At 33.6% G+C, this 19,251-nt stretch overlaps 1 protein-coding gene across 1 annotated transcript; it reads left to right on the top strand.

Annotated features, from left to right (window-relative positions):
• The first annotated feature begins 2,157 nt into the window (after positions 1-2,157).
• Positions 2,158-7,925, top strand: ACAT4 (acetyl-CoA C-acetyltranferase 4). Its single transcript, NM_001366032.1, has 14 exons — positions 2,158-2,280; positions 3,924-4,000; positions 4,094-4,178; positions 4,727-4,853; positions 5,156-5,254; positions 5,340-5,407; positions 5,496-5,603; positions 5,687-5,764; positions 5,847-5,979; positions 6,058-6,154; positions 7,021-7,144; positions 7,226-7,334; positions 7,483-7,566; positions 7,656-7,925. Exons 1-14 carry the CDS (start codon positions 2,209-2,211, stop codon positions 7,763-7,765), a joined length of 1,371 nt encoding a protein of 456 aa, NP_001352961.1. The 5' UTR covers positions 2,158-2,208; the 3' UTR covers positions 7,766-7,925.
• The last annotated feature ends 11,326 nt before the right edge of the window (positions 7,926-19,251 follow it).

The following is a 19,251-nucleotide window of genomic DNA, read 5'->3' as shown; positions in this document are numbered from 1 at the left end:
CTTATTAAAGGTTATGATCTTTTTTAAAAATTTGAATTTAAATCTCCAATCTTACTGAGACGGCTCTATAACTTTAAGTCGAAGTTGGAATAATAAAATAATATTCCAACAAACCACATGGGCTTAACAACCAATGTATAAAAAGAAATACAACGGAGGACTAATGAGTGATCAAGAAAAGAAAAACTGTATGGAAATCGTCTCCCCGTGGAAAACGGGGACGTATGCATAAAAATATCGTCCCTAATTAATAAGAATTCAGAGTCTAAAAGATACAAAATATTTTATATTAATTACAACGGTAAAATTGCTGCATCAATAGCGACTTATTTCACCGGAAAAAGTAAAATCGCTGCCTCTTTTGCGATTTTGCAAATATGATTTTTTTTTAATGATAGCGATTTTTTTTTAAAAAAAGTTTTTTTAAAAAATAATGGAAATCTCAAAAAAAAATATTTTTAAAAATGTTAAATGGCTGCCTTGGCAGCGATTTTATATATAAAAAATATTTTTAATCGCTGCCTAGGCAGCGATTAACTTCTTTTTTTAAAAAAATTAAATATGTTATCGATTAGTGATTTTATAAATTTTTTTTCTTTTTAAAAATGTTAAATCTTGGCAGCGTTTTTTTTTTAAAAAATAAAAAATAATGAAAATCGTTGCCTTTATAAAAAAAATCTAAAAAATTGGCTGCCTTTGGCAGCGATTTTTATTATTTTTTTAATTTTTTTTAAAAACGCTGTCTTTGCAGCGATTTACCTTTTTAAAATCGCTGCCTTGGTAGTTATTTTAAAAAATAAATAAATTAAAATCGCTGAATAGGCAGCGATTTTATTCTATTTTTTTTAAAAAATTATATTTTACAAAATCGATGCAAAGCAAGGATTTCGCCATTTTGATTAATATAAAATATTATATACCATTTTAAAATTTTTATTAATATTTTATACCATTTATACTCCGGACTCGCAATATGGTCAAATGGAAAAGTCTAATGTTTTCTTTAGGGCAATTTACTTGTAACTACTAAACAAGTACTATCTTGTTTTCTTTGAACTTTCCTTGTCATTTCTTGATGAAAAAAAATACATTTGAAAAACGTTGAACTTTCCTTGATATTTCTTGATGAAAAAAAATACATTTGAAAAACGTTGAAATAAGTATGTGAAAGCGGCTACTCTAATTTGTTTGCATTTAACGAAAATTTAAATAGTTCAGTTTTTAATTAATTAAGTATTTTTTTAATTACTTCTAAAAATATTAAATCGAATAAGATTTTGTATAAAGTTTGAAAATTGTCTAGATCTATTTATTATTCTTTTTTAATGCTAAATTGTACTCCCTCTGTCTCAATTTATGAGTTATTTTTTAAATTATAAGATTCAAACAAGTCTATTTTTTATTGTAGTTTTGTCATACATATTTTAAATATTTTGAATTATCAATTATTGTGACTAATAGTACTTTTTATATACTTTATAAATATATAAATTTTATTTATAAAAAAATTGAAAATTTCATGCATAAATTGCCGATCAAACTTAAATTGTTTGACTCGAAAAAAATGAAAAATGCCACATAAATTGATAAATGAAGATTATAATTATTATATATAAAAAATAATTAAAACTTCTCTGATGATCTCTATACTTTTTTAATTGGCATGATATTTAAATATATCATTTAACTTGACTTTAGTCAACATTCATACTCTCCAATTTTGGTTCTACATAAAGTAGACTTTTAAAATTGTGTAAGATTGATCAAATAGATACATTCATCATGCGTGTCTTATGTGACGTCCTAGGTGTAGTATGTCTCGTAGAACATGTGTGTATTTAATCAATTTTATATAAATTTAAATAATTGTACACACATGAAATTAAAAAAATTAAATATTAGCTATTGTGTAGTTAAAAAATATATTTATATATTTTGTATATATTATTAAATGTCAAAACTATAGTCAGTGGAATAAAAAAAATTAATTATTCAATATTTAAATATAGAAATAATATTTTAGTAATGTGATATGAGTTAATGTCCCCAGATATTCCACTAAATTTCATTGGGTCTTTTTTTGGTCCTCTTAAAATACATTATTTAATAATTAGGTGCGTATATAAATATGAAGGGACTCGTTCAGTAGTTTTTAACAACCCCATTTTCATTTGTGCAGGTCTCAAAGGGAAAAAAGAGGAATTGATCATGGAGAAAGCTATTGAAAGGCAGAGAGTTCTATTGGAGCATCTTCAGCCCATTCGTTCTTCTTCTATCACTGTAAGCCCCCCCTTTTTTTTTCTTTGTAACTCTTGATATTTTTTTTCTAATAAAAGGAAAAAAAAAAAGAACCTTGAATACATAAGAATCTTTCTGAATTTGAGTTGTTTGTAGTTTTTATCCCTGGATGTTGAGTGTTTATCCGGCAAATGACGGGTTGATTTCTCAGATGGTTAGTCAATTAATAGTTGTAATATAAGAAAGACATGAAAATTAGAATCAAATGTTACTTTGTGAGACTGAGATAAATCTCTGTTGAGTTCATATCAAGTGAATTAGGGGACTTTTCCATAGTTTAAAGAATTGTTGGGTCATTTTTCCTTGTTTACCCTTCATTCAATGAGATTTTTCATGAATCCGTTCACTCCTCTTTAGTTGAGATTTTTAATTTGACTATTTTTTCCTCTTTAGTTGAGATTTTTAATTTGACTATTTTTAAAAAGTAACGGGGACTTGAAAGTTGGTCAAATCTAGTTTTTACTATTTTTTTTATTTCTGAAAGTGTTTAATAAATATTAAACGACTTAAAATACGTCAAAAATTACTATATAAATTAGGAAGTGTTTGACAATGTCAAAAATAAATTAAAATAACTTAATAACTAAAAGTAGGTCTCCCCTACTTTTTTTTTTACTTAAAGTCATTTAAATTTGACTTTTTATTTTTGATTTAAAAGCTAGTCAATTCAAATGGACTCTAAATTAGATTACACTAATTTGATATTTTAAAATAAAAATTTAGATATTAAAAAAAGGAAAAATTACATAAATTAGTACATTTTAATAAATAATTACTGATTTTAGCAATACGTTTTATTTATTGTCATTGATAACAATACTATGTTAAATCTGCAATAGGAATTAAAAGTGAATTATGTATGCAATATATATGAATCATAATTGTTTTTTGAAATATATTTTGTTTGTTTGGTAAAAATTTGACACATTGTATTATAAGTGTATTAAAATGTGTGATAAATATATTATCCATCATTAAAACTTGTATTATATATGAATAATAAATTGTTCTTTGTAATATATATTAAACTTGTATTATAAATGAATTAAAGTGATCAAGTGAAAAAAAAGATATTATTGCTATAAATGGTAACTATTTTTTTTATTTTAGTATATTTATGTAAGTTTCCCTGTTAAAAAACTATATGGAAAGTACTATAAATTGTATTTTTTTGTATCAATATAATAAAAAATACATATTAAATGCTAGTCAAAGTTCATATCATATGACTCTCAAAGGAAAATATAACAATTTAAAACGAACGGATGGAGTACTTTATACTTTTTAGTTAAACAATTCGAATACAATCGGGTAATAATCATGAAAAGTAGCCTTTAATTATATATATACCCTTTAATAATTTTCGCCATACCCAAAAATTCACTTAATATGGACTAGAGGGAATAATAATTATTAGTTGGCTAGAGGAAGTAATAATTACTAGTTGAGTGACCAAATCAACTCGACAAATAGGTCAGCAAACCTATATTGACACAGAACTTAGCTCCACACTGTGGCAGCTCAGTTTAAATTTGTTCAGATGATGTTTAAGACAACTCATTCCTATTGTTTTCTTTCTTTTCAATGTGATCAATCTTCAGTGTTGTTTTTTCCCTTCCAAACAGCCTTCAGTTTGTTTAGCTGGTGACAGTTCTGCATACCATAGGACATCTGCTTTTGGGGATGATGTCGTGATCGTTGCGTAAGTTATCTCTCACTTAATTAGATCATCAAACATTTCTTATAAGTGTTTGATTTTCTGTACTAATGTGGTTGTTGATTTGATGTTTTGCAGAGCTTACCGTACTGCTATTTGCAAAGCTAAACGTGGAGGTTTTAAGGATACACTATCAGATGATTTACTTGCTCCAGTTCTCAAGGTATATTATGTGTCTATATAACAGCTTCTACACTCTTGAATGTTTTATTAACAATAGCATTATATATAAAAAAATGTTACTCCCTCCATCCCAATGTATATGACATAGTTTGGATTTCGAGAGTCAAGCTTCTTTATTTTGACTGTGCATTCAGATAAACAATCTTTAAGATTATTGAAAAATTAATTTACATAATTAGAAACTAGATAAAAAGTACTATAAGTCAGGAAATTAACAATTTAAAATATTCAAAGGACATACAAATAAATCACGGTTTTTGTTTTCTTGATTGACTCTTGAGATTCCAACTATATCATATAAATTGAGACAGAGGGAGAAGATGGTGTCTTCCAATTTTCTGTCTATGGCTTAGTCGGTAGATTGGGAGGTAGTAGGTACTTGGTGAAATAGTCGAGGATTTCTCAACTCTAGCCAGATACTATCTTTATTAAGAAAAGAAAGAAAGAACAATGTACTTATGAAGAGATAACAAGTACTTTGTTCTCTGATTTTTGAGAATTTTTATGAGCGCAAATCTTGTACTGCAGGCAGTAGTTGAGAAAACCAACCTGAACCCAAGTGAGGTGGGAGATATTGTTGTTGGTACGGTTTTGGCACCTGGTTCAATAAGAGCAATGGAGTGCAGGATGGCAGCATTTTATGCTGGTTTTCCAGGTAATTTGTTTCATTCCTTCGTTTTATATGAAAGTCGCAACTAAGAATGATCCTATTTGATTTTGACTGTCAAACCACCTTAGTTTGATGATAAATTCAAAACAATGCTTCTAGTTCTTTTGGAAAGTAACGGTTTCTTGTACAATAGACAAACTGTGATTGTGATTAACAAAATTGGTTAATGAAACGGAAACCAACTAGGCAAATTCATATGATTACCTCGAAAAGAGGTGTCCGTTTCTTTCCAGTTTCTGACATGCTCTCACTCGCTCGAAATATATCTAACTTGATCATTTTTCCAGATACTGTGCCAATCAGAACTGTGAACAGGCAATGTTCTTCTGGCCTCCAAGCTGTTGCTGATGTAGCGGCAGCAATAAAAGCAGGATTCTACGACATAGGTATACAAGTTCATAGACATATACAGAAACACTACATTCTACAATTACTATTTCCGTTTGGGTTATAACTATTTCTTTTGTGCAGGCATTGGTGCTGGACTAGAGTTCATGACAGTTGACAATATTGGACTAGTTGTAAAAGCTAATCCGAAAGTATGCTCAAACTCATTTTTTTTCCATCCTTGTACCTGAAACCTCTTTTTGTAGTTGCATGTTTTAAGCTTGAGATATTCTTTAATAGGTAGATGCTTTTGCACAAGCCCGTGACTGCCTTCTCCCTATGGGCATCACTTCTGAGAATGTTGCACAGCGATTTGGAGTGACGCGGCTAGAACAAGACCAGGCTGCTGTAAGATTTTTGAATTCGATTAAAATGTCTATTGCTTTGAGGAGTACAACTAGTGGTCTAATCCCGACAATATTCTGCTGTAGGTTATTTCTCACCAGCGAGCAGCTGCTGCAACTGCTTCTGGAAAGTTCAAAGATGAGATTATCCCAGTTTTGACAAAGGTAGACTTGCTGCTGAATGAGATTTTTTCCATGTGAGGGTTGTATATTTCTAACTTTTATGGCTAATGTTTTAAAATGAAAGATCGTGGACCCACAAACTGGAAATGAGAAGCCCGTTGTTATTTCTGTTGATGATGGCATTCGGCCAACTACAAATTTGACTGGCCTGGCAAAGCTGAAGCCTGCATTCAAAAGAGACGGAGCAACAACTGCAGGTACTAGTTTCATACTATGTTTAACTTTTTATTATACTCTGAATTTGGAACTTAATGCTTATTACGTGATCTTTATAGGGAATTCTAGCCAGGTCAGTGATGGTGCGGCTGCAGTGCTTCTCATGAAGAGAAGTGTAGCTATGCAGAAGGGACTTCCAATTCTTGGTGTATTCAGGTAAGCTATATTCTTTGCATATGAATAGAGATTGTACATGATAGCTAGACTCTATACCCTTAAAAATGTTACTTTAATTCAGAGTACGGCGAGCCAGGTTTCGAGTTTCCCGCCCTGAATTTTGGTTGTCTCATGTTTAATCTAGCACTTGGTCCTTCACTTTGATACATCTGGTCTTTGAGAAATGGAAACTTCAAAATGAATGAGTATTTTATAATGGTGTTTCCTCTATTTCTCATCAGTTGCAGCTGCTAAGGCAGAGCATTGCAGAGTCCATGAGGATCATGTAGTTTGATGTTTCTAGAAAGACCCAAAATGGAGTTGTTCCCGAATTTCACACAATGTATAAGTGGAATGTCCAGTGAAAAAGTATTTACTCAAGACTAGCGTTGGCAAAACTAGCCTATGAAATCATAACCCGCACAATCAGCATAAGTTTGGGCTGATTATGGACCCGTCCATCAGTAGCTAGGCTCATTTCAACCCATTAAAATTTGGGCTGATATACACACCCAAATTGATCCATGGGAATTTTTGTCAAAATTTTTTCAAAAAGACACCCTTTTTTTGTTTGGTATACTATATATAGTCGTAATAAAGAAAAGTAATACTAATTTTTTTAAAAAACAAATAAAATAATTAGAACTTAGTAAAAATTGGGCAGGTTTGCTTTTGACCTGCATTTAGATCACTTCAGCCCAAATAATTTCATTTATCTCAGCTCATCTTGACCCACCCAAATTCAGTCCAACACGCCCATTTGTCACCTCTATTTGAGACATAGTTTGGTGCCAGGAATAAGTGACAGAATCGCGGAGCAAAAGTTCCTGTTGTAAATATAGCTTGTAATTTTCTTCGAAATGCAGGAGCTTTGCTGCTGTTGGTGTGGATCCTGCTGTTATGGGAATTGGCCCAGCCGTTGCAATCCCAGCTGCTGTTAAGTCTGCTGGTCTTGAGCTGAACAATATTGATCTTTTTGAAATAAATGAGGTAATATATTGAATTGATGAAAACACCTCCAAGATCAAACCACAATTTTTTTGTCTAAACAATTATATGTTAACTTGACAGGCATTTGCATCCCAATATGTCTATTGCCAAAAGAAACTCAATCTTGACCCTGAAAATGTTAATGTGAATGGAGGGGCATTGGCTCTTGGTCATCCTCTTGGTGCTACAGGTAATTATTTGATACAAGCAATCATTTTCACAAAATGAGTTTGTTCTAAAATATTTGATATTTGACAAAACAAGAAGTAATTTTTTTCTTTCAAATCATCAAATATTGCCTCACATACATCCTCCCTTCGTTCCTTCCTTCCTTTCAGGTGCACGTTGTGTGGCAACTCTGCTTCATGAGATGAAACGCCGTGGCAAAGACTGTCGTTTTGGTGTGATTTCCATGTGCATAGGTGTGTTTCTTTTTCTTAAAAATTATGTGGTGCAAGTTTATATCTATATATATAGTCTTGAACTTGTATGGTTGTCCTGTCATGTGCAGGTTCTGGAATGGGGGCTGCCGCGGTGTTTGAACGAGGGGATGCTGTAGATGACTTATGCAATGCCCGGGCCAACAATAACAACAATTTCTTGTCTAAGGATGCTAAATGAGCATGCTTATAATATCCAAAGTCTGCTTTTGTTTTGAGATAGGAATGTGAAATGTACTACATGTAGAATAAAGATGTCGGCGTTTAGCGAAATTGAGATTTACATGTATCAACTATTGGAGTAACAATGGAAGGGAAGTCCTGTTTATTTTTTTTAGAAAGTGTTTGAATGAAAGAAAAATGATCTTTGAATGTCTTTTAAAACATAGAACTGAACTTCTAAAACAACTAACAAAATTTTTTTTTGAAAAAAGGTTCATCTATTCCGTTGGTTAATAGTTGGGCTCACACTAATAAGGGTTTGTGGTAGAGTGGTAAGTACTGCTTCATCCTTAATCAAGAGGTCTCGGCTTTAGTCCCCTTGGGTATGGAGTTGCCTTTGATGGGGAGTTCTGTACTCCTTAATGTGGAATTTCTTGGCGTGAATTTTGATTTAGTTTGGCTTCATTATGGGTATCGAACACCGAGAGAAAAACAACAAAAAATAGTTGGGCTAACTACTTTGATGGCATGTTTCATGAAAAAATTATTGAAATACATGTTTTATGTTTCTCTTATTTTTAATATTCATTTCTATTTTTAGAAACCTCTAAAATCTCTTTTTTTTTTTTAAATATATTCGAGCGCTATGTATTCGGTTTATTTTTTAATGTATCTGAGCTATATATTTTGTATCGATTTATTAAATAATGTATTTGAGATACTCTTTAATATATTCGAGTTACATATTAATGTATTTGATTTGTGTTACTTTTTAAGGGATTAATGTAATTACAAACTAAAGAAGGATAAATTGTAATTTCATTTTAAAACTAATTCCTAAAATTTATCCATGTTTCATATCCATTAATAAATCACATGTTTTACGATCAATTCTTCAACAAACAAAAAATACGTCATCAAATATATATTTTAGCAAATTTTAGTTTAATCAATTGAGTAATGGATATTTAAGTTAATTCTGTTTTAGTCATTTTGGAAAAACTACTTGGGTGAGTATTTATTGATAGATTATTATTTATTGTAGCGATATTTTTTTATTTATTTTTATCTGTAGCAATACATAACAATAATATGATACATCTATTATGTACTAAAATTAAATTATGCATGCAATACAATGTATTGTACGTGTTCTAAGTATATATGCTATGGTTGGTATGAAATTGATACAATGTATTATAAATATATTTAAATGTGTGATATATATTATCAATAAATGAAACTTACAATATATGTGCTTTATAAATTGTTTTTCGGTATATGTATCAAAATTGTATGAATGTATTGTAGGTGTCCATGAGAAAAATGTTATTTCTATAGATGAAAAATATTTACCCTTTTCTTTATATAGCATATCTATGTAGATTTTCCTTTATTTTTAGTTTTACGGTCCTGATGGAGCTCTCATGACGCATTTTAGGGAAGAAGAAAACAAGACCCAATCAAATATTAAGAAATAAAACTTCAATTAAATCAATAGTTCTCATTTAAGAGTAATGACCTGACTGTTAATCAAGCAAAATAAAAATCACGAGAAAATTATGTTAGAAACAATAATTCACACATAAGAGTATAATGATTAGGTGATCAAGGAAACAAAATGAAAATCATGTGTGAATCGCAACCTTTTCTTTTAAGGGTTTGACCTAAAGTTGACAGTCAGGAAACACCAATCTCTTGACAAACAAAGTTATAATACTACTTGTTCTAGTAAAAAGTAACATATACCAAGTAAAATAATTGAGGTACCAATTAAAGTGACAAAATATCATCGATATCAACTACCAAATTCAACAAATGCAAACCTATATTGATGTAAATAAAAATTAAGTAAAGACAAAATAGTGAAATTTATTGGACTTCTAACAACAATTGATGTGTGACTTCAATAATTTGAAAGATTAAAACCAATTTCCGTACAAGAATTTCCAGATCCAACAACCAATACTTCTTTATGTTCATATTTTCACTAAATTGATAATCACTAGAATGAATTTCCCCCCTTGGAAATTTTCAAGCCCTCCCACTTTTGGAATATGACCTTTATTGTTTTCACTAGTAGCCAAAATCAAGAAATCACAAGCATACAATTTCATTTCTCCACTAACCACATTTCTTGATTTGACATTCCAATTCTTCTCTTCATTATTAAAAAAGGCTAATTCAACAAATCATAATGATACAATTCCATTTTTTCAATAGCCACATTTCTTGATTTGATATTTCTTTCATCTCTTCATTGTTGATAAAGGCTAATGAAACACAACTTTGAAATTTTGGTTTGATGCTGAAATTCTCAACATGCTCATCTAAGTATTGAATAAATTTCAATTTTTGGAAAATATTTTGGTGATGAAATTGCATGTGGCATAAACTTAACTTCAACACCTTCATTTGCCAAATACAACTATATTTAATGAACCAGATCCAAGCAATATCGGCTTCAACTGCTTCCTTTGCCAAATTAAGCATTGAAAATTTTTCGATCCAACAACCAATACTTAGTAGCACATAGTTTCACCAAAAGTCTTAAGAGGATTTTAGTGATCAAATCTGATCTCGGAATGATGGATCTATAGTTTGAATCATGAACTAAAGAAGAATTAAAAGAAAATTGAGCATTTTTTGTGCGTTTCCTCCGCTTTCTGTGCCGCCGATGGTAGGGTCTTGATTCATGTGTTGCAGGAAAACTAAGCTCGCTAAGAAGATTTAGGGTTTTGATGTCCTATTAAGTAATGTCTCCTAAGTATATTTTATATTATTATTTTCTATAATGTGTTCCTTTAATTTTCTTCGTGTAGTGGGTACAAAATATAGTACCTTAAGGATAAACAACCATGTTTCTTTTAGGAGGCGTTACTTTTCACATCATATTCTAACAACCATGTTGTTGTTGGAGCTCTCTTTTTCTTTGATGAACATTATCATTTTTCTCCTTAATGATAATATGCTACCTAGATAAAAAAAAGAAAAAAAATAACAAAGTTTTGCCAATCCAAAGTCCGAACCATTCCTCAGTGTTAGCCATGTAAAATTGATTTTGGGAATTTATAACGGAAAATAATAATCATCTAATCACCAATATATGAATCAGAAAAAAAACTATTAAGACCAAAATCGATCCAAAAAATAACAAAAGAACAAAGCTTGAGAATGTTTCACAAGAATTGACAATTGTTAAGTAAAACTACTATTGAATTTCTTGTATCCCTTATCGCTTCATTTATATTCTCATTTACAAGTCATAACTTATCACAACAATTTTAATTTCACATGAAATCACAATGTATTTGACTTTTCAAATGATTCTATAACGCCTCGTATTCAAAACGGACGAAAAATTAATTTTTCAGAAATTTGCAGGTGCAATACGGTCACTATCGATGGATCGTAGTCTGATCTATGGCCCGTAGTGTGCATCCGTCGTTTTCCACTGAAACTCTCTTAAAAACTCAGCCCAGAAAATTGACCAAGTGTCGATCCACGGACAAATCTACAGTCCGTAAGTCAGACTACAGTCCGTGGTCTGTGTCCGTGGATTGAGACTAATGTTACCCAGCCTGTGACATGAACTACGGATGACCATCACGGACCGTTGTTCGATCTACGATCCGTAGGTGAAAGTTAGCAGTCAGTTAGGGGGGAAATGCTATTGGATCAACTTCAAATAGTCATAACTCTTAGCACGAAATAAATTAGATGCCACATAACCTATGAAACAATAGATAATTGAATTATCTTTCCATAGACACCGAGTTCTAAAATCCAACCTCTGAGTAAAAAGCTATGCCCGTTTTTAGTAAAGTCCAATCGGGCAGACCTAAACTACGGACCCAAAGGACGACCCGTCAGTCCAGGTCGTCGTTTGGTCGGAAACAAAATTTCTAGGGGTCTTTGGTCTTTCTTAGTTTGTTTAAACCCTAAGACACATCGTTTAAGCCCTAAATTATCAGATTTTAGTTAGTTTAAGCCTAGAAACATCACAAGAACTTAACTAAGTCAAAATCATAAATCGAAACTTAGAAAATTAGAAGCAAGAAAGGAGAAAAAGGTCAAGAACCCTAGTTCAAGAACACAACAAGGTTTTTTCAGTTCCAGCTCCGAAATCTAAATACTTCTCTGTAGATTTCACCACTAGGTATGTGGATTTCACTAGTGGGTTCCTTTCACCCATTGGGTTCCTAGTTTTCAGTCAGATTCTTGATTCTCATATCATGATTAGATCTAGAGTTTCTAGAACTTCAACAGAACATCATGAATTAGTTGATTGTGCGTTCTAAATCAGATTATATTGCATGAATTTCATAATCGTAGCTATGTATTTCTTTGTTCTTAAATTACGCATGCCAGGTCAGATATTTCAGTTATTTAGTTATACATGCCTCACTTATTAATGCATTATTACCAGATTAAATGTTGCATTTTCAATATGCATGTTTAGTTTTGAGCTATCCAGTATTTACATAAATTATGTCATAATATGTTAATCACTTAATTCATTGGTAGTAGCATAATACTAAGTTGGACTAGGTTTCAACGTATCCAGTAGTCCCAGAACTAATAGCCAAGTAGGTTGTATGTCCCCTTTGTGGGCATCAATTTAGTGATCACGCCAGCATGCCTTTATACATCTTGCAAGGTATATTGGGTCCTTTCGATGGGGCATATACATCGGATTCCATATTTAGCTCATATGATTTTATTATCGATTATTAGTAGATCCCACAGTTCAGACAGACTCTATTACATTGACCATATTTATAGTTCAGTTAGTATTCAGTCTTAGCATGTTATAAATTTGTTCATTGCATTCAATCAGCTCAGAATTCAGTATATCATGTTCAAAATATAATACTTGCTTTTGTGCTTGTTCAATTATGTTTTATTTCAACTTTACTCTATCCTACATGCTTAACACCTTTCCAGTACTGACGTATACGTGCACTACATCTTCTCGTGATGTAGGTTCATGTTCTCGGCATCCAAATCACACTTAGATCGATTATCTATCTCTAGTTCAACAGAATCAGTGGTGAGTCCTCATTTTTCGATGATAACCGTCATGAGTTCCTTTCAGTTTGTTTTTAGTCATTTAGTTTCAGTTTTTGCTAGACTTAGTTGGGTCTGTCCCAGCATTTTTAGTCAGTTAGAGGCTATTTTCAGACATAGTTAGATTCAGCTTAGTGTTGAGTTAATAACTTCTTTGTATTAAATTCATCAGTATTTTATTTATCTTAGTAATATATGGGTATTCCCCATCTTTTCATTTAAAGTATGTTTTAACTTCTGCATCAGTTTACTTTCTTTAGTATGTTCATGATCATGACAGTAGAGTTAGCTTGGGATTACTTGTGGTCCTAGGGCCCGTATCCGCGTATCGAGGGTATCTTGGGACTTGTAAAACTTGGTATCAAAGCACTAGGTTTAAGTTTCCTGGGATGTCTAGAAAGATGCACTAAGTAGAGTCCTATTCATGGGTGTGAAGTGCACCACATCTAATGAGTTGGAGGCTATGAAGCGTTTTAGGAAAAACTTCACTTTATTGTTACTCTTATCGTGCGTAAGGTATGATCTAATTCCATTATAACTCGACGCTCTACGTTTGAGATCATGCCTCATCGTAGAGCTAACACTAGGAATGAAAATTCCAGGAATGCAAACGCAGCTCCTCTAGTCCCAAATTAAAGTCTCCAATGCTGAATTCAGGAATGCCATTCAGATGTTGGCTCAAAGTGTCGCCAACCAGAACAATCAGCGGGTTCAAGCTCCTATGAATGTTAACGGTTGATCAACAACAATAAGGGTCCGTGAATTTGTAAGAATGACTCTGCCCAAGTTCTTAGGATCGCAGACTAGTGAAGTTCCCCCAGAATTTCTTAGATGAGATCAAGAATATCTTTGAGGTGATGCAGGTCACTGGAAATGATCGGGTTGAGTTAGCATCATACCAACTGAAAGATGTTGCTCATATCTGGTACACTTAGTGGAAAAAAATAGGGGTACAAATACAACTCCGATTACTTGTGAGTGCTTTAGTGAGACCTTTCTTGACATGTTTTTCCCAGTAGAGTTGAGAGAAGCAAAGGCTCATGAATCCATGAACTTAAGTCAAGGTAACATGATGGTCCAAGATTATGGGCTCAAGTTTACCAACTCTCTAAGTATGCTCCTCACATGATTTTTGATTCCAGGGCTCAGATGAATAAGTTCTTGCTTGGAGTGTCAGATTTGGTGAAAATTGAGTGTAGAAATGCTATGTTACTAGGAGATATGAACATCAGGCTCAGCAGGTTGAGGGTGATAAGCTTAGGGAACATACCAAGGAGAATAAGAAGTCTAGGACTGGGAACTATGACTATTCTCAACAGAAATTGGGTGGTGGAAATCGTTCGTAGAGTCAACATAAAATTTAACCCCAAACCCTTCATCAACTAGCGTTCTATCCTCCTAAAACAGGTATGATCAGAAGGTTAGGGCACCAGGATCTAAGTCTCATGGAAGTGTTTCAGGCACCAAGACTCACCCCACTTCCCTAGTTATAGTAGGAACCATCTAGGCGAGTGCCTCGTAGGAAAATAAGGTTGTTTTGGATGCGGTCAGTCTGGTCACGTGTTAAGGGATTTTCCTTCTATATAGAGTCAAAGAGGTGGTAATGGTAGAGCTCAGGATAAAACTTCAGCAACACAAGTAAGTCAATCGACTCAGCAGTGCAACACATCAAGTACATGTGGCAATCAGCGCCAGAACAAGTTGTATGCTCTTAAGGCACGCCATAATCGAAAGGTTCTCCTAATGTAGTCACTGGTATGCTACAAGTTTTTGACCATGATGTTTATGCATTGTTAGATCTAGGGGATACTCTTTCTTTTGTAACTACTTACATAGCAATCCAATTCAGTGTTAGTCAAGAAACTCTCTCTAAACCTTTTTTAATCTCTCTCTCTCTCTAAACCTTTTTTAATCTCTACTCTAGTTGGTGACCCAATTATAGGTAGACAGGTATACAAAATTGCCCTGTCACGGTCTGTCAGAAGGTCACCTCAGCAGATTTTGTAGAGCTAGAAATGGTAGACTTCGATGTCATTTTAGGCATGGATTGGTTACATTTCTATTATGCCTCAGTCGATTGTAGAAGTATGATTGTTTGATTTCAGTTTGAAGACGAACCAATCTTAGAGTGGAAGGGTAGTAGCTTAGAGCCTATGAGTTGATTTTTTTCTTTTCTTAAGGCCAGATTGATGATCTCTAAGGATTATCTCTATCATCTAGTTTGGGTTAATGATTCTAGTTATAAAACCCTAACTCTTGAGTCAATTCCAGTAGTCTGTGAGTTTTCAGAAGTGTTCCAGAAGATCTTCCTAGAGTTCCTCCCAAAAGGAAAATCGACTTTGGAATTGATCTCCCCAGCCTATTTATTTCCCTCCTTATAAAATGGCTCTAGTAGAGATTAAAGAATTGAAAGATCAGTTAAAATACCTTCTATATAAGGGCTTCATCAGACGTAGTATTTCTCCATGGGGTGAACCAGTGTTGTTCATAAAGAAGAAAGATGGTTATCTCAGAATGTGAATTGACTTTAGACAGTTGGACAAGGTCACAATTTCGAATGAGTATCGCATCCCCATGATTAATGACTTGTTTTACCAACTTCTAGGTGTTATCCATTTCTCAAAGATAGACCTCAGATCAGGCTATCATCAGCTTAGAGTAAGAGATAGTGACATTCCAAAAATAGCCATTAGAACTCGGTATGGTCATTATGAATTTGTAGTTATGTTGTTTGGACTAATCAATGCTCCAACAACTTTCATAGATTTGATGAACAGAATATTTGAACAATACTTGGACTTGTTTTTATCATTTTCATTGATGATATCCTTATTTACTCTAAGAATTGCTAGTTATTCGCTAAGTTTAGCAAATATGAGTTCTGGTTGCAATCCATTACTTTCCTTGGTCACATTGGATCTAGTGAGGGGATTTGAGTGGATTCGCAGAAAATAGAAGAAGTGAAACAATGTCCCAGAACTACCTCTGCTATAAATATCAGAAGTTTCTTAGGTCTAGCGAGTTATTACAGAAGGTTTGTAGAAGAATTTTCATCCATAGCCTCACCATTGACTAGGTCAACTCAGAAAATGGTCAAGTTTCAATGGTCAGATGATTGTGAGATAAGCTTTGCCAAATTGGAAACTAGATTGTGTACAACTCCTGTCTTGACTCTACCAGAGGGTTCAGAGGTCTATGTGATCTATTGTGATGCATCCCGAGTTGGCCTAGGTTGTGTGTTGATGTAGCGAGATAAGCTTATAGCTTATGCTTCTAAACAACTTAAGGTGCATGAGAAGAACTATCCAACTCATGGCCTCGAGCTTGCAAAAGTGGTGTTTTCACTCAAGATCTAGAGACACTACTTGTATGGTGTTCATGTAGATGTGTTCACTGACCATAAGAGCCTTCAATATGTGTTGACCCAGAAAGAGTTGAATCTTCGCCAGAGAATATGGCTTGAGTTCCTTAAGGATTACGATATGAGTGTGCATTACCATCTTGGTAAGGTGAATGTAGTAGCAGATGCTCTTAGTAGATTATCTATGGGTAGTGTAGACCATGTTGAGGAAGAAAGGAATGAACTAGTGAAGGATGTTCATAGGTTGGCTCGCTTGGGAGTTCACCTTATGAGCGTATCAGACGGTGGTGTAACAGTTCAGAATGGGGAAAAATATTCTTTGGTAGTGGAGGCTAAGGAAAAGCAAGACAATGATCCAATCTTGCTTGAACTTAAAGGTGCAGTCCATAATCAAAGAGTGGAGGTTTTCTCACAAGGGGGAGATGGTGTACTTCGCCACCAAGGTAGATTGTGTGTTCTTGATGTGGGCGAGTTGAAATAGCATATTCTTGAAGAAGCCTATAAATATAGATATTCTATTCATCCAGGTACCACTAAGATGTATCGCGACCTGCAAGAAATCTATTGGTGGAATGACATGAAGAGGGATATGCAGATTTTGTGTGTAAATGCCCCAATTGCAGCAAGTCAAGGTAGGACATCAGAAACCAGGGGGTATGACTCATGAGATCGACATTCCTACTTGGAAGTGATAAGTGATCAATATGGATTTCATCATAGGGTTACCTCATACTCGTAGACAACATGACTCTATTTTGGAAATAGTTGACAAGATGACTAAGTCTTCTCACTTTTTGGTGGTAAGACTACAGATTCGGTAGAGGACTATGCCAAGCTTTACATTAATGAGATTGTGAGGTTGCATGGTGTTGCTTTGTCTATCATCTCATATAGAGGTCCTCAGTTTACCTCTCATTTTTTAAAGTCATTTCAGAAGGGTCTTGATACTCAAGTTAACCTTGGCACATCATTTCCTATGCAGACGGATAGATAGGCAGAGCATACCATTCAAACCCTAGAAGATATGTTGAGAGCCTGTGTGATGGATTTCAAGGGTAGTTGGGATGATCACCTTCCCCTTATTGAGTTCTTCTACAATAATAACTATCATTCCGGCATTCAGATGTCCCCTTATGAGGCACTGTATGGGCGTAGATGTAGATCTCGAGTTGGCTGGTTTGAAGTAGGTGAAACAACTTTGATAGGGCCAGATTCAGTCCTTTATGCTATGGAGAAAGTGAAACTCATTAAATATAGACATAAGGAAGCCCAAATCATCAAAAATCTTATATAGATGTAAGGAGAAAGGAACTAGAGTTCCAAGTTGATGATTGGGTTTTCTTGAAAGTGGCACCTATGTAAGGGGTAATGAAATTTGGCAAGAAAGAGAAGATCAGTCCTAGATAATTAGGCCCTTACAAGATCTTGAAAAAGGTTGACAAAGTGGCATATGAGTTAGAGTTGCGATTAGAATTAGTAGCATTGCATCCGGTCTTCTATATCTCACTTTTGAAGTAGTGTGTTGGTGATCCAGCTTCTATGGTGCCATTAGAGAGTATGGCTGTGAAAGATAGGCTTTTTTATGAGGATGTACCAGTTGAGATTCTTGACCATCAGGTTAGAAGGTTGATAAACAAAGAAGTCACTTCAGTCAAGGTTCTGTGAAGGAGTCAGTCCATAAAAGGAGCTACTTGGGAAGTAGAAGCAACCATGAAAGTCAAGTATCATCACCTCTTTCCTTCCAATTCCACTCCAGCTTGAGGTAGTAGTTCCTCTTCAATTTTTCAGTCATTCACATGTGAATCGGCCTTAGAATCATGTTCTCTCAGTTTGTACTTGCATTTTCGGCGTATTTCTATATTCTTGGAACCCAATTCAATCAGAAACTCAGTCCTCAGTGTTTAGTAGTAGGTATTGAAGCTCTCTCCCTCTATTTAAGCTAGTTTAGTCTTCATTCAAGGACGATTGTTCTCAAGGGTGAGATAATGTAACACCCCGTATTCATAACAGACCAAAAATTAGCTTTTCAAAAATCTGTCGGTGCAATCGACGGTCACTATTGATGGACCATAGTCTAATCTACGAACCGTATTGTGGATCTATCGTTTGACACTGTAACTCTCCCAAAAACTCAGCCAATAAAATTGACGAAGTGTCGATTCAAAAATAGATCTATCGTCCGTAAGTTAGACTACGGTCCGTGGTTTGTGTTCGTGGATTGAGACTCAAGTTACCCAGCCTCTGACATGAACTACAGATGACCAGCACAAACGGTCATTCGATCTACAGTCAGTAAGTCTGACCATAAGTGAAAGTTAGCAGTCCTGTTTTTTTTTTCTAAAAGTGTTTTTATGAAAGAAAAATGGTTTTTGGATGTCTTTTAAAACATGGAACCGAACTTTTAAAACAACTAACAAAATATTTTTTTAGAAATAAGGTTAATCTATTCCGTTGGTTAATGGTTGGGCTCACACTAATAAGGGTTTGTGGTTGAGTGGTAAGTACTGCTTCATCCTTAACCAAGAGGTCTCGGCTTCGATTCCCCTTGGGTACGGAGTTATCTTTGATAGGGAGTTCTTTACTCCTTAATCTGAGATTTCTTGGCGTGAATTTTGATTTAGATTGGCTTCACTGTGGGTACCGAACACCGGGGGAAAAACAAAAAAAAATAGTTGGGCTAACTACTATGATGTCATGTTTCATGAAAAAATTATTGAAATACACGTCTTATGTTTCTCTTATTTTCAATATCCCCTTCTATTTTTAGAAACCTCCAAAATCTCTTATTTTTTAAATATATTCGAGTATATGTATTCGATTTATTTTTTAATGTATCTGAGTTATATATTTTGTATCTGATTTATGTGATAATGTACTCGAGATACTCTTTAATATATCCGAGTTACATATTAATGTATTTGATTGGTGTTACTTTTTAAGGGATTAATGTAATTACAAACTAAAGAGGGAAAAATTGTAATTTATTTTAAAATTATGTAATTCCTAAAATTTATCCATGTTTCATATCCATTAATAAATCACATGTTTTACGATCAATTCTTCAACAAACAAAC

Source organism: Solanum lycopersicum, chromosome 9 (assembly GCF_036512215.1).
Source record: "Solanum lycopersicum chromosome 9, SLM_r2.1".
Classification (NCBI taxonomy): Eukaryota; Viridiplantae; Streptophyta; class Magnoliopsida; order Solanales; family Solanaceae; genus Solanum; species Solanum lycopersicum.
This window is presented reverse-complemented; position numbering and strand designations above follow the sequence as displayed.

Excerpts from the sequence above, each read along its gene's own strand:
- ACAT4 (NM_001366032.1), top strand. The coding sequence starts at position 2,209 with ATGGAGAAAGCTATTGAAAGGCAGAGAGTTCTATTGGAGCATCTTCAG. Across the intron at positions 4,854-5,155 it reads ATTTTATGCTGGTTTTCCAG|ATACTGTGCCAATCAGAACT; the intron begins GTAATTTGTTTC and ends TCATTTTTCCAG. Across the intron at positions 5,765-5,846 it reads TTATCCCAGTTTTGACAAAG|ATCGTGGACCCACAAACTGG; the intron begins GTAGACTTGCTG and ends TTAAAATGAAAG.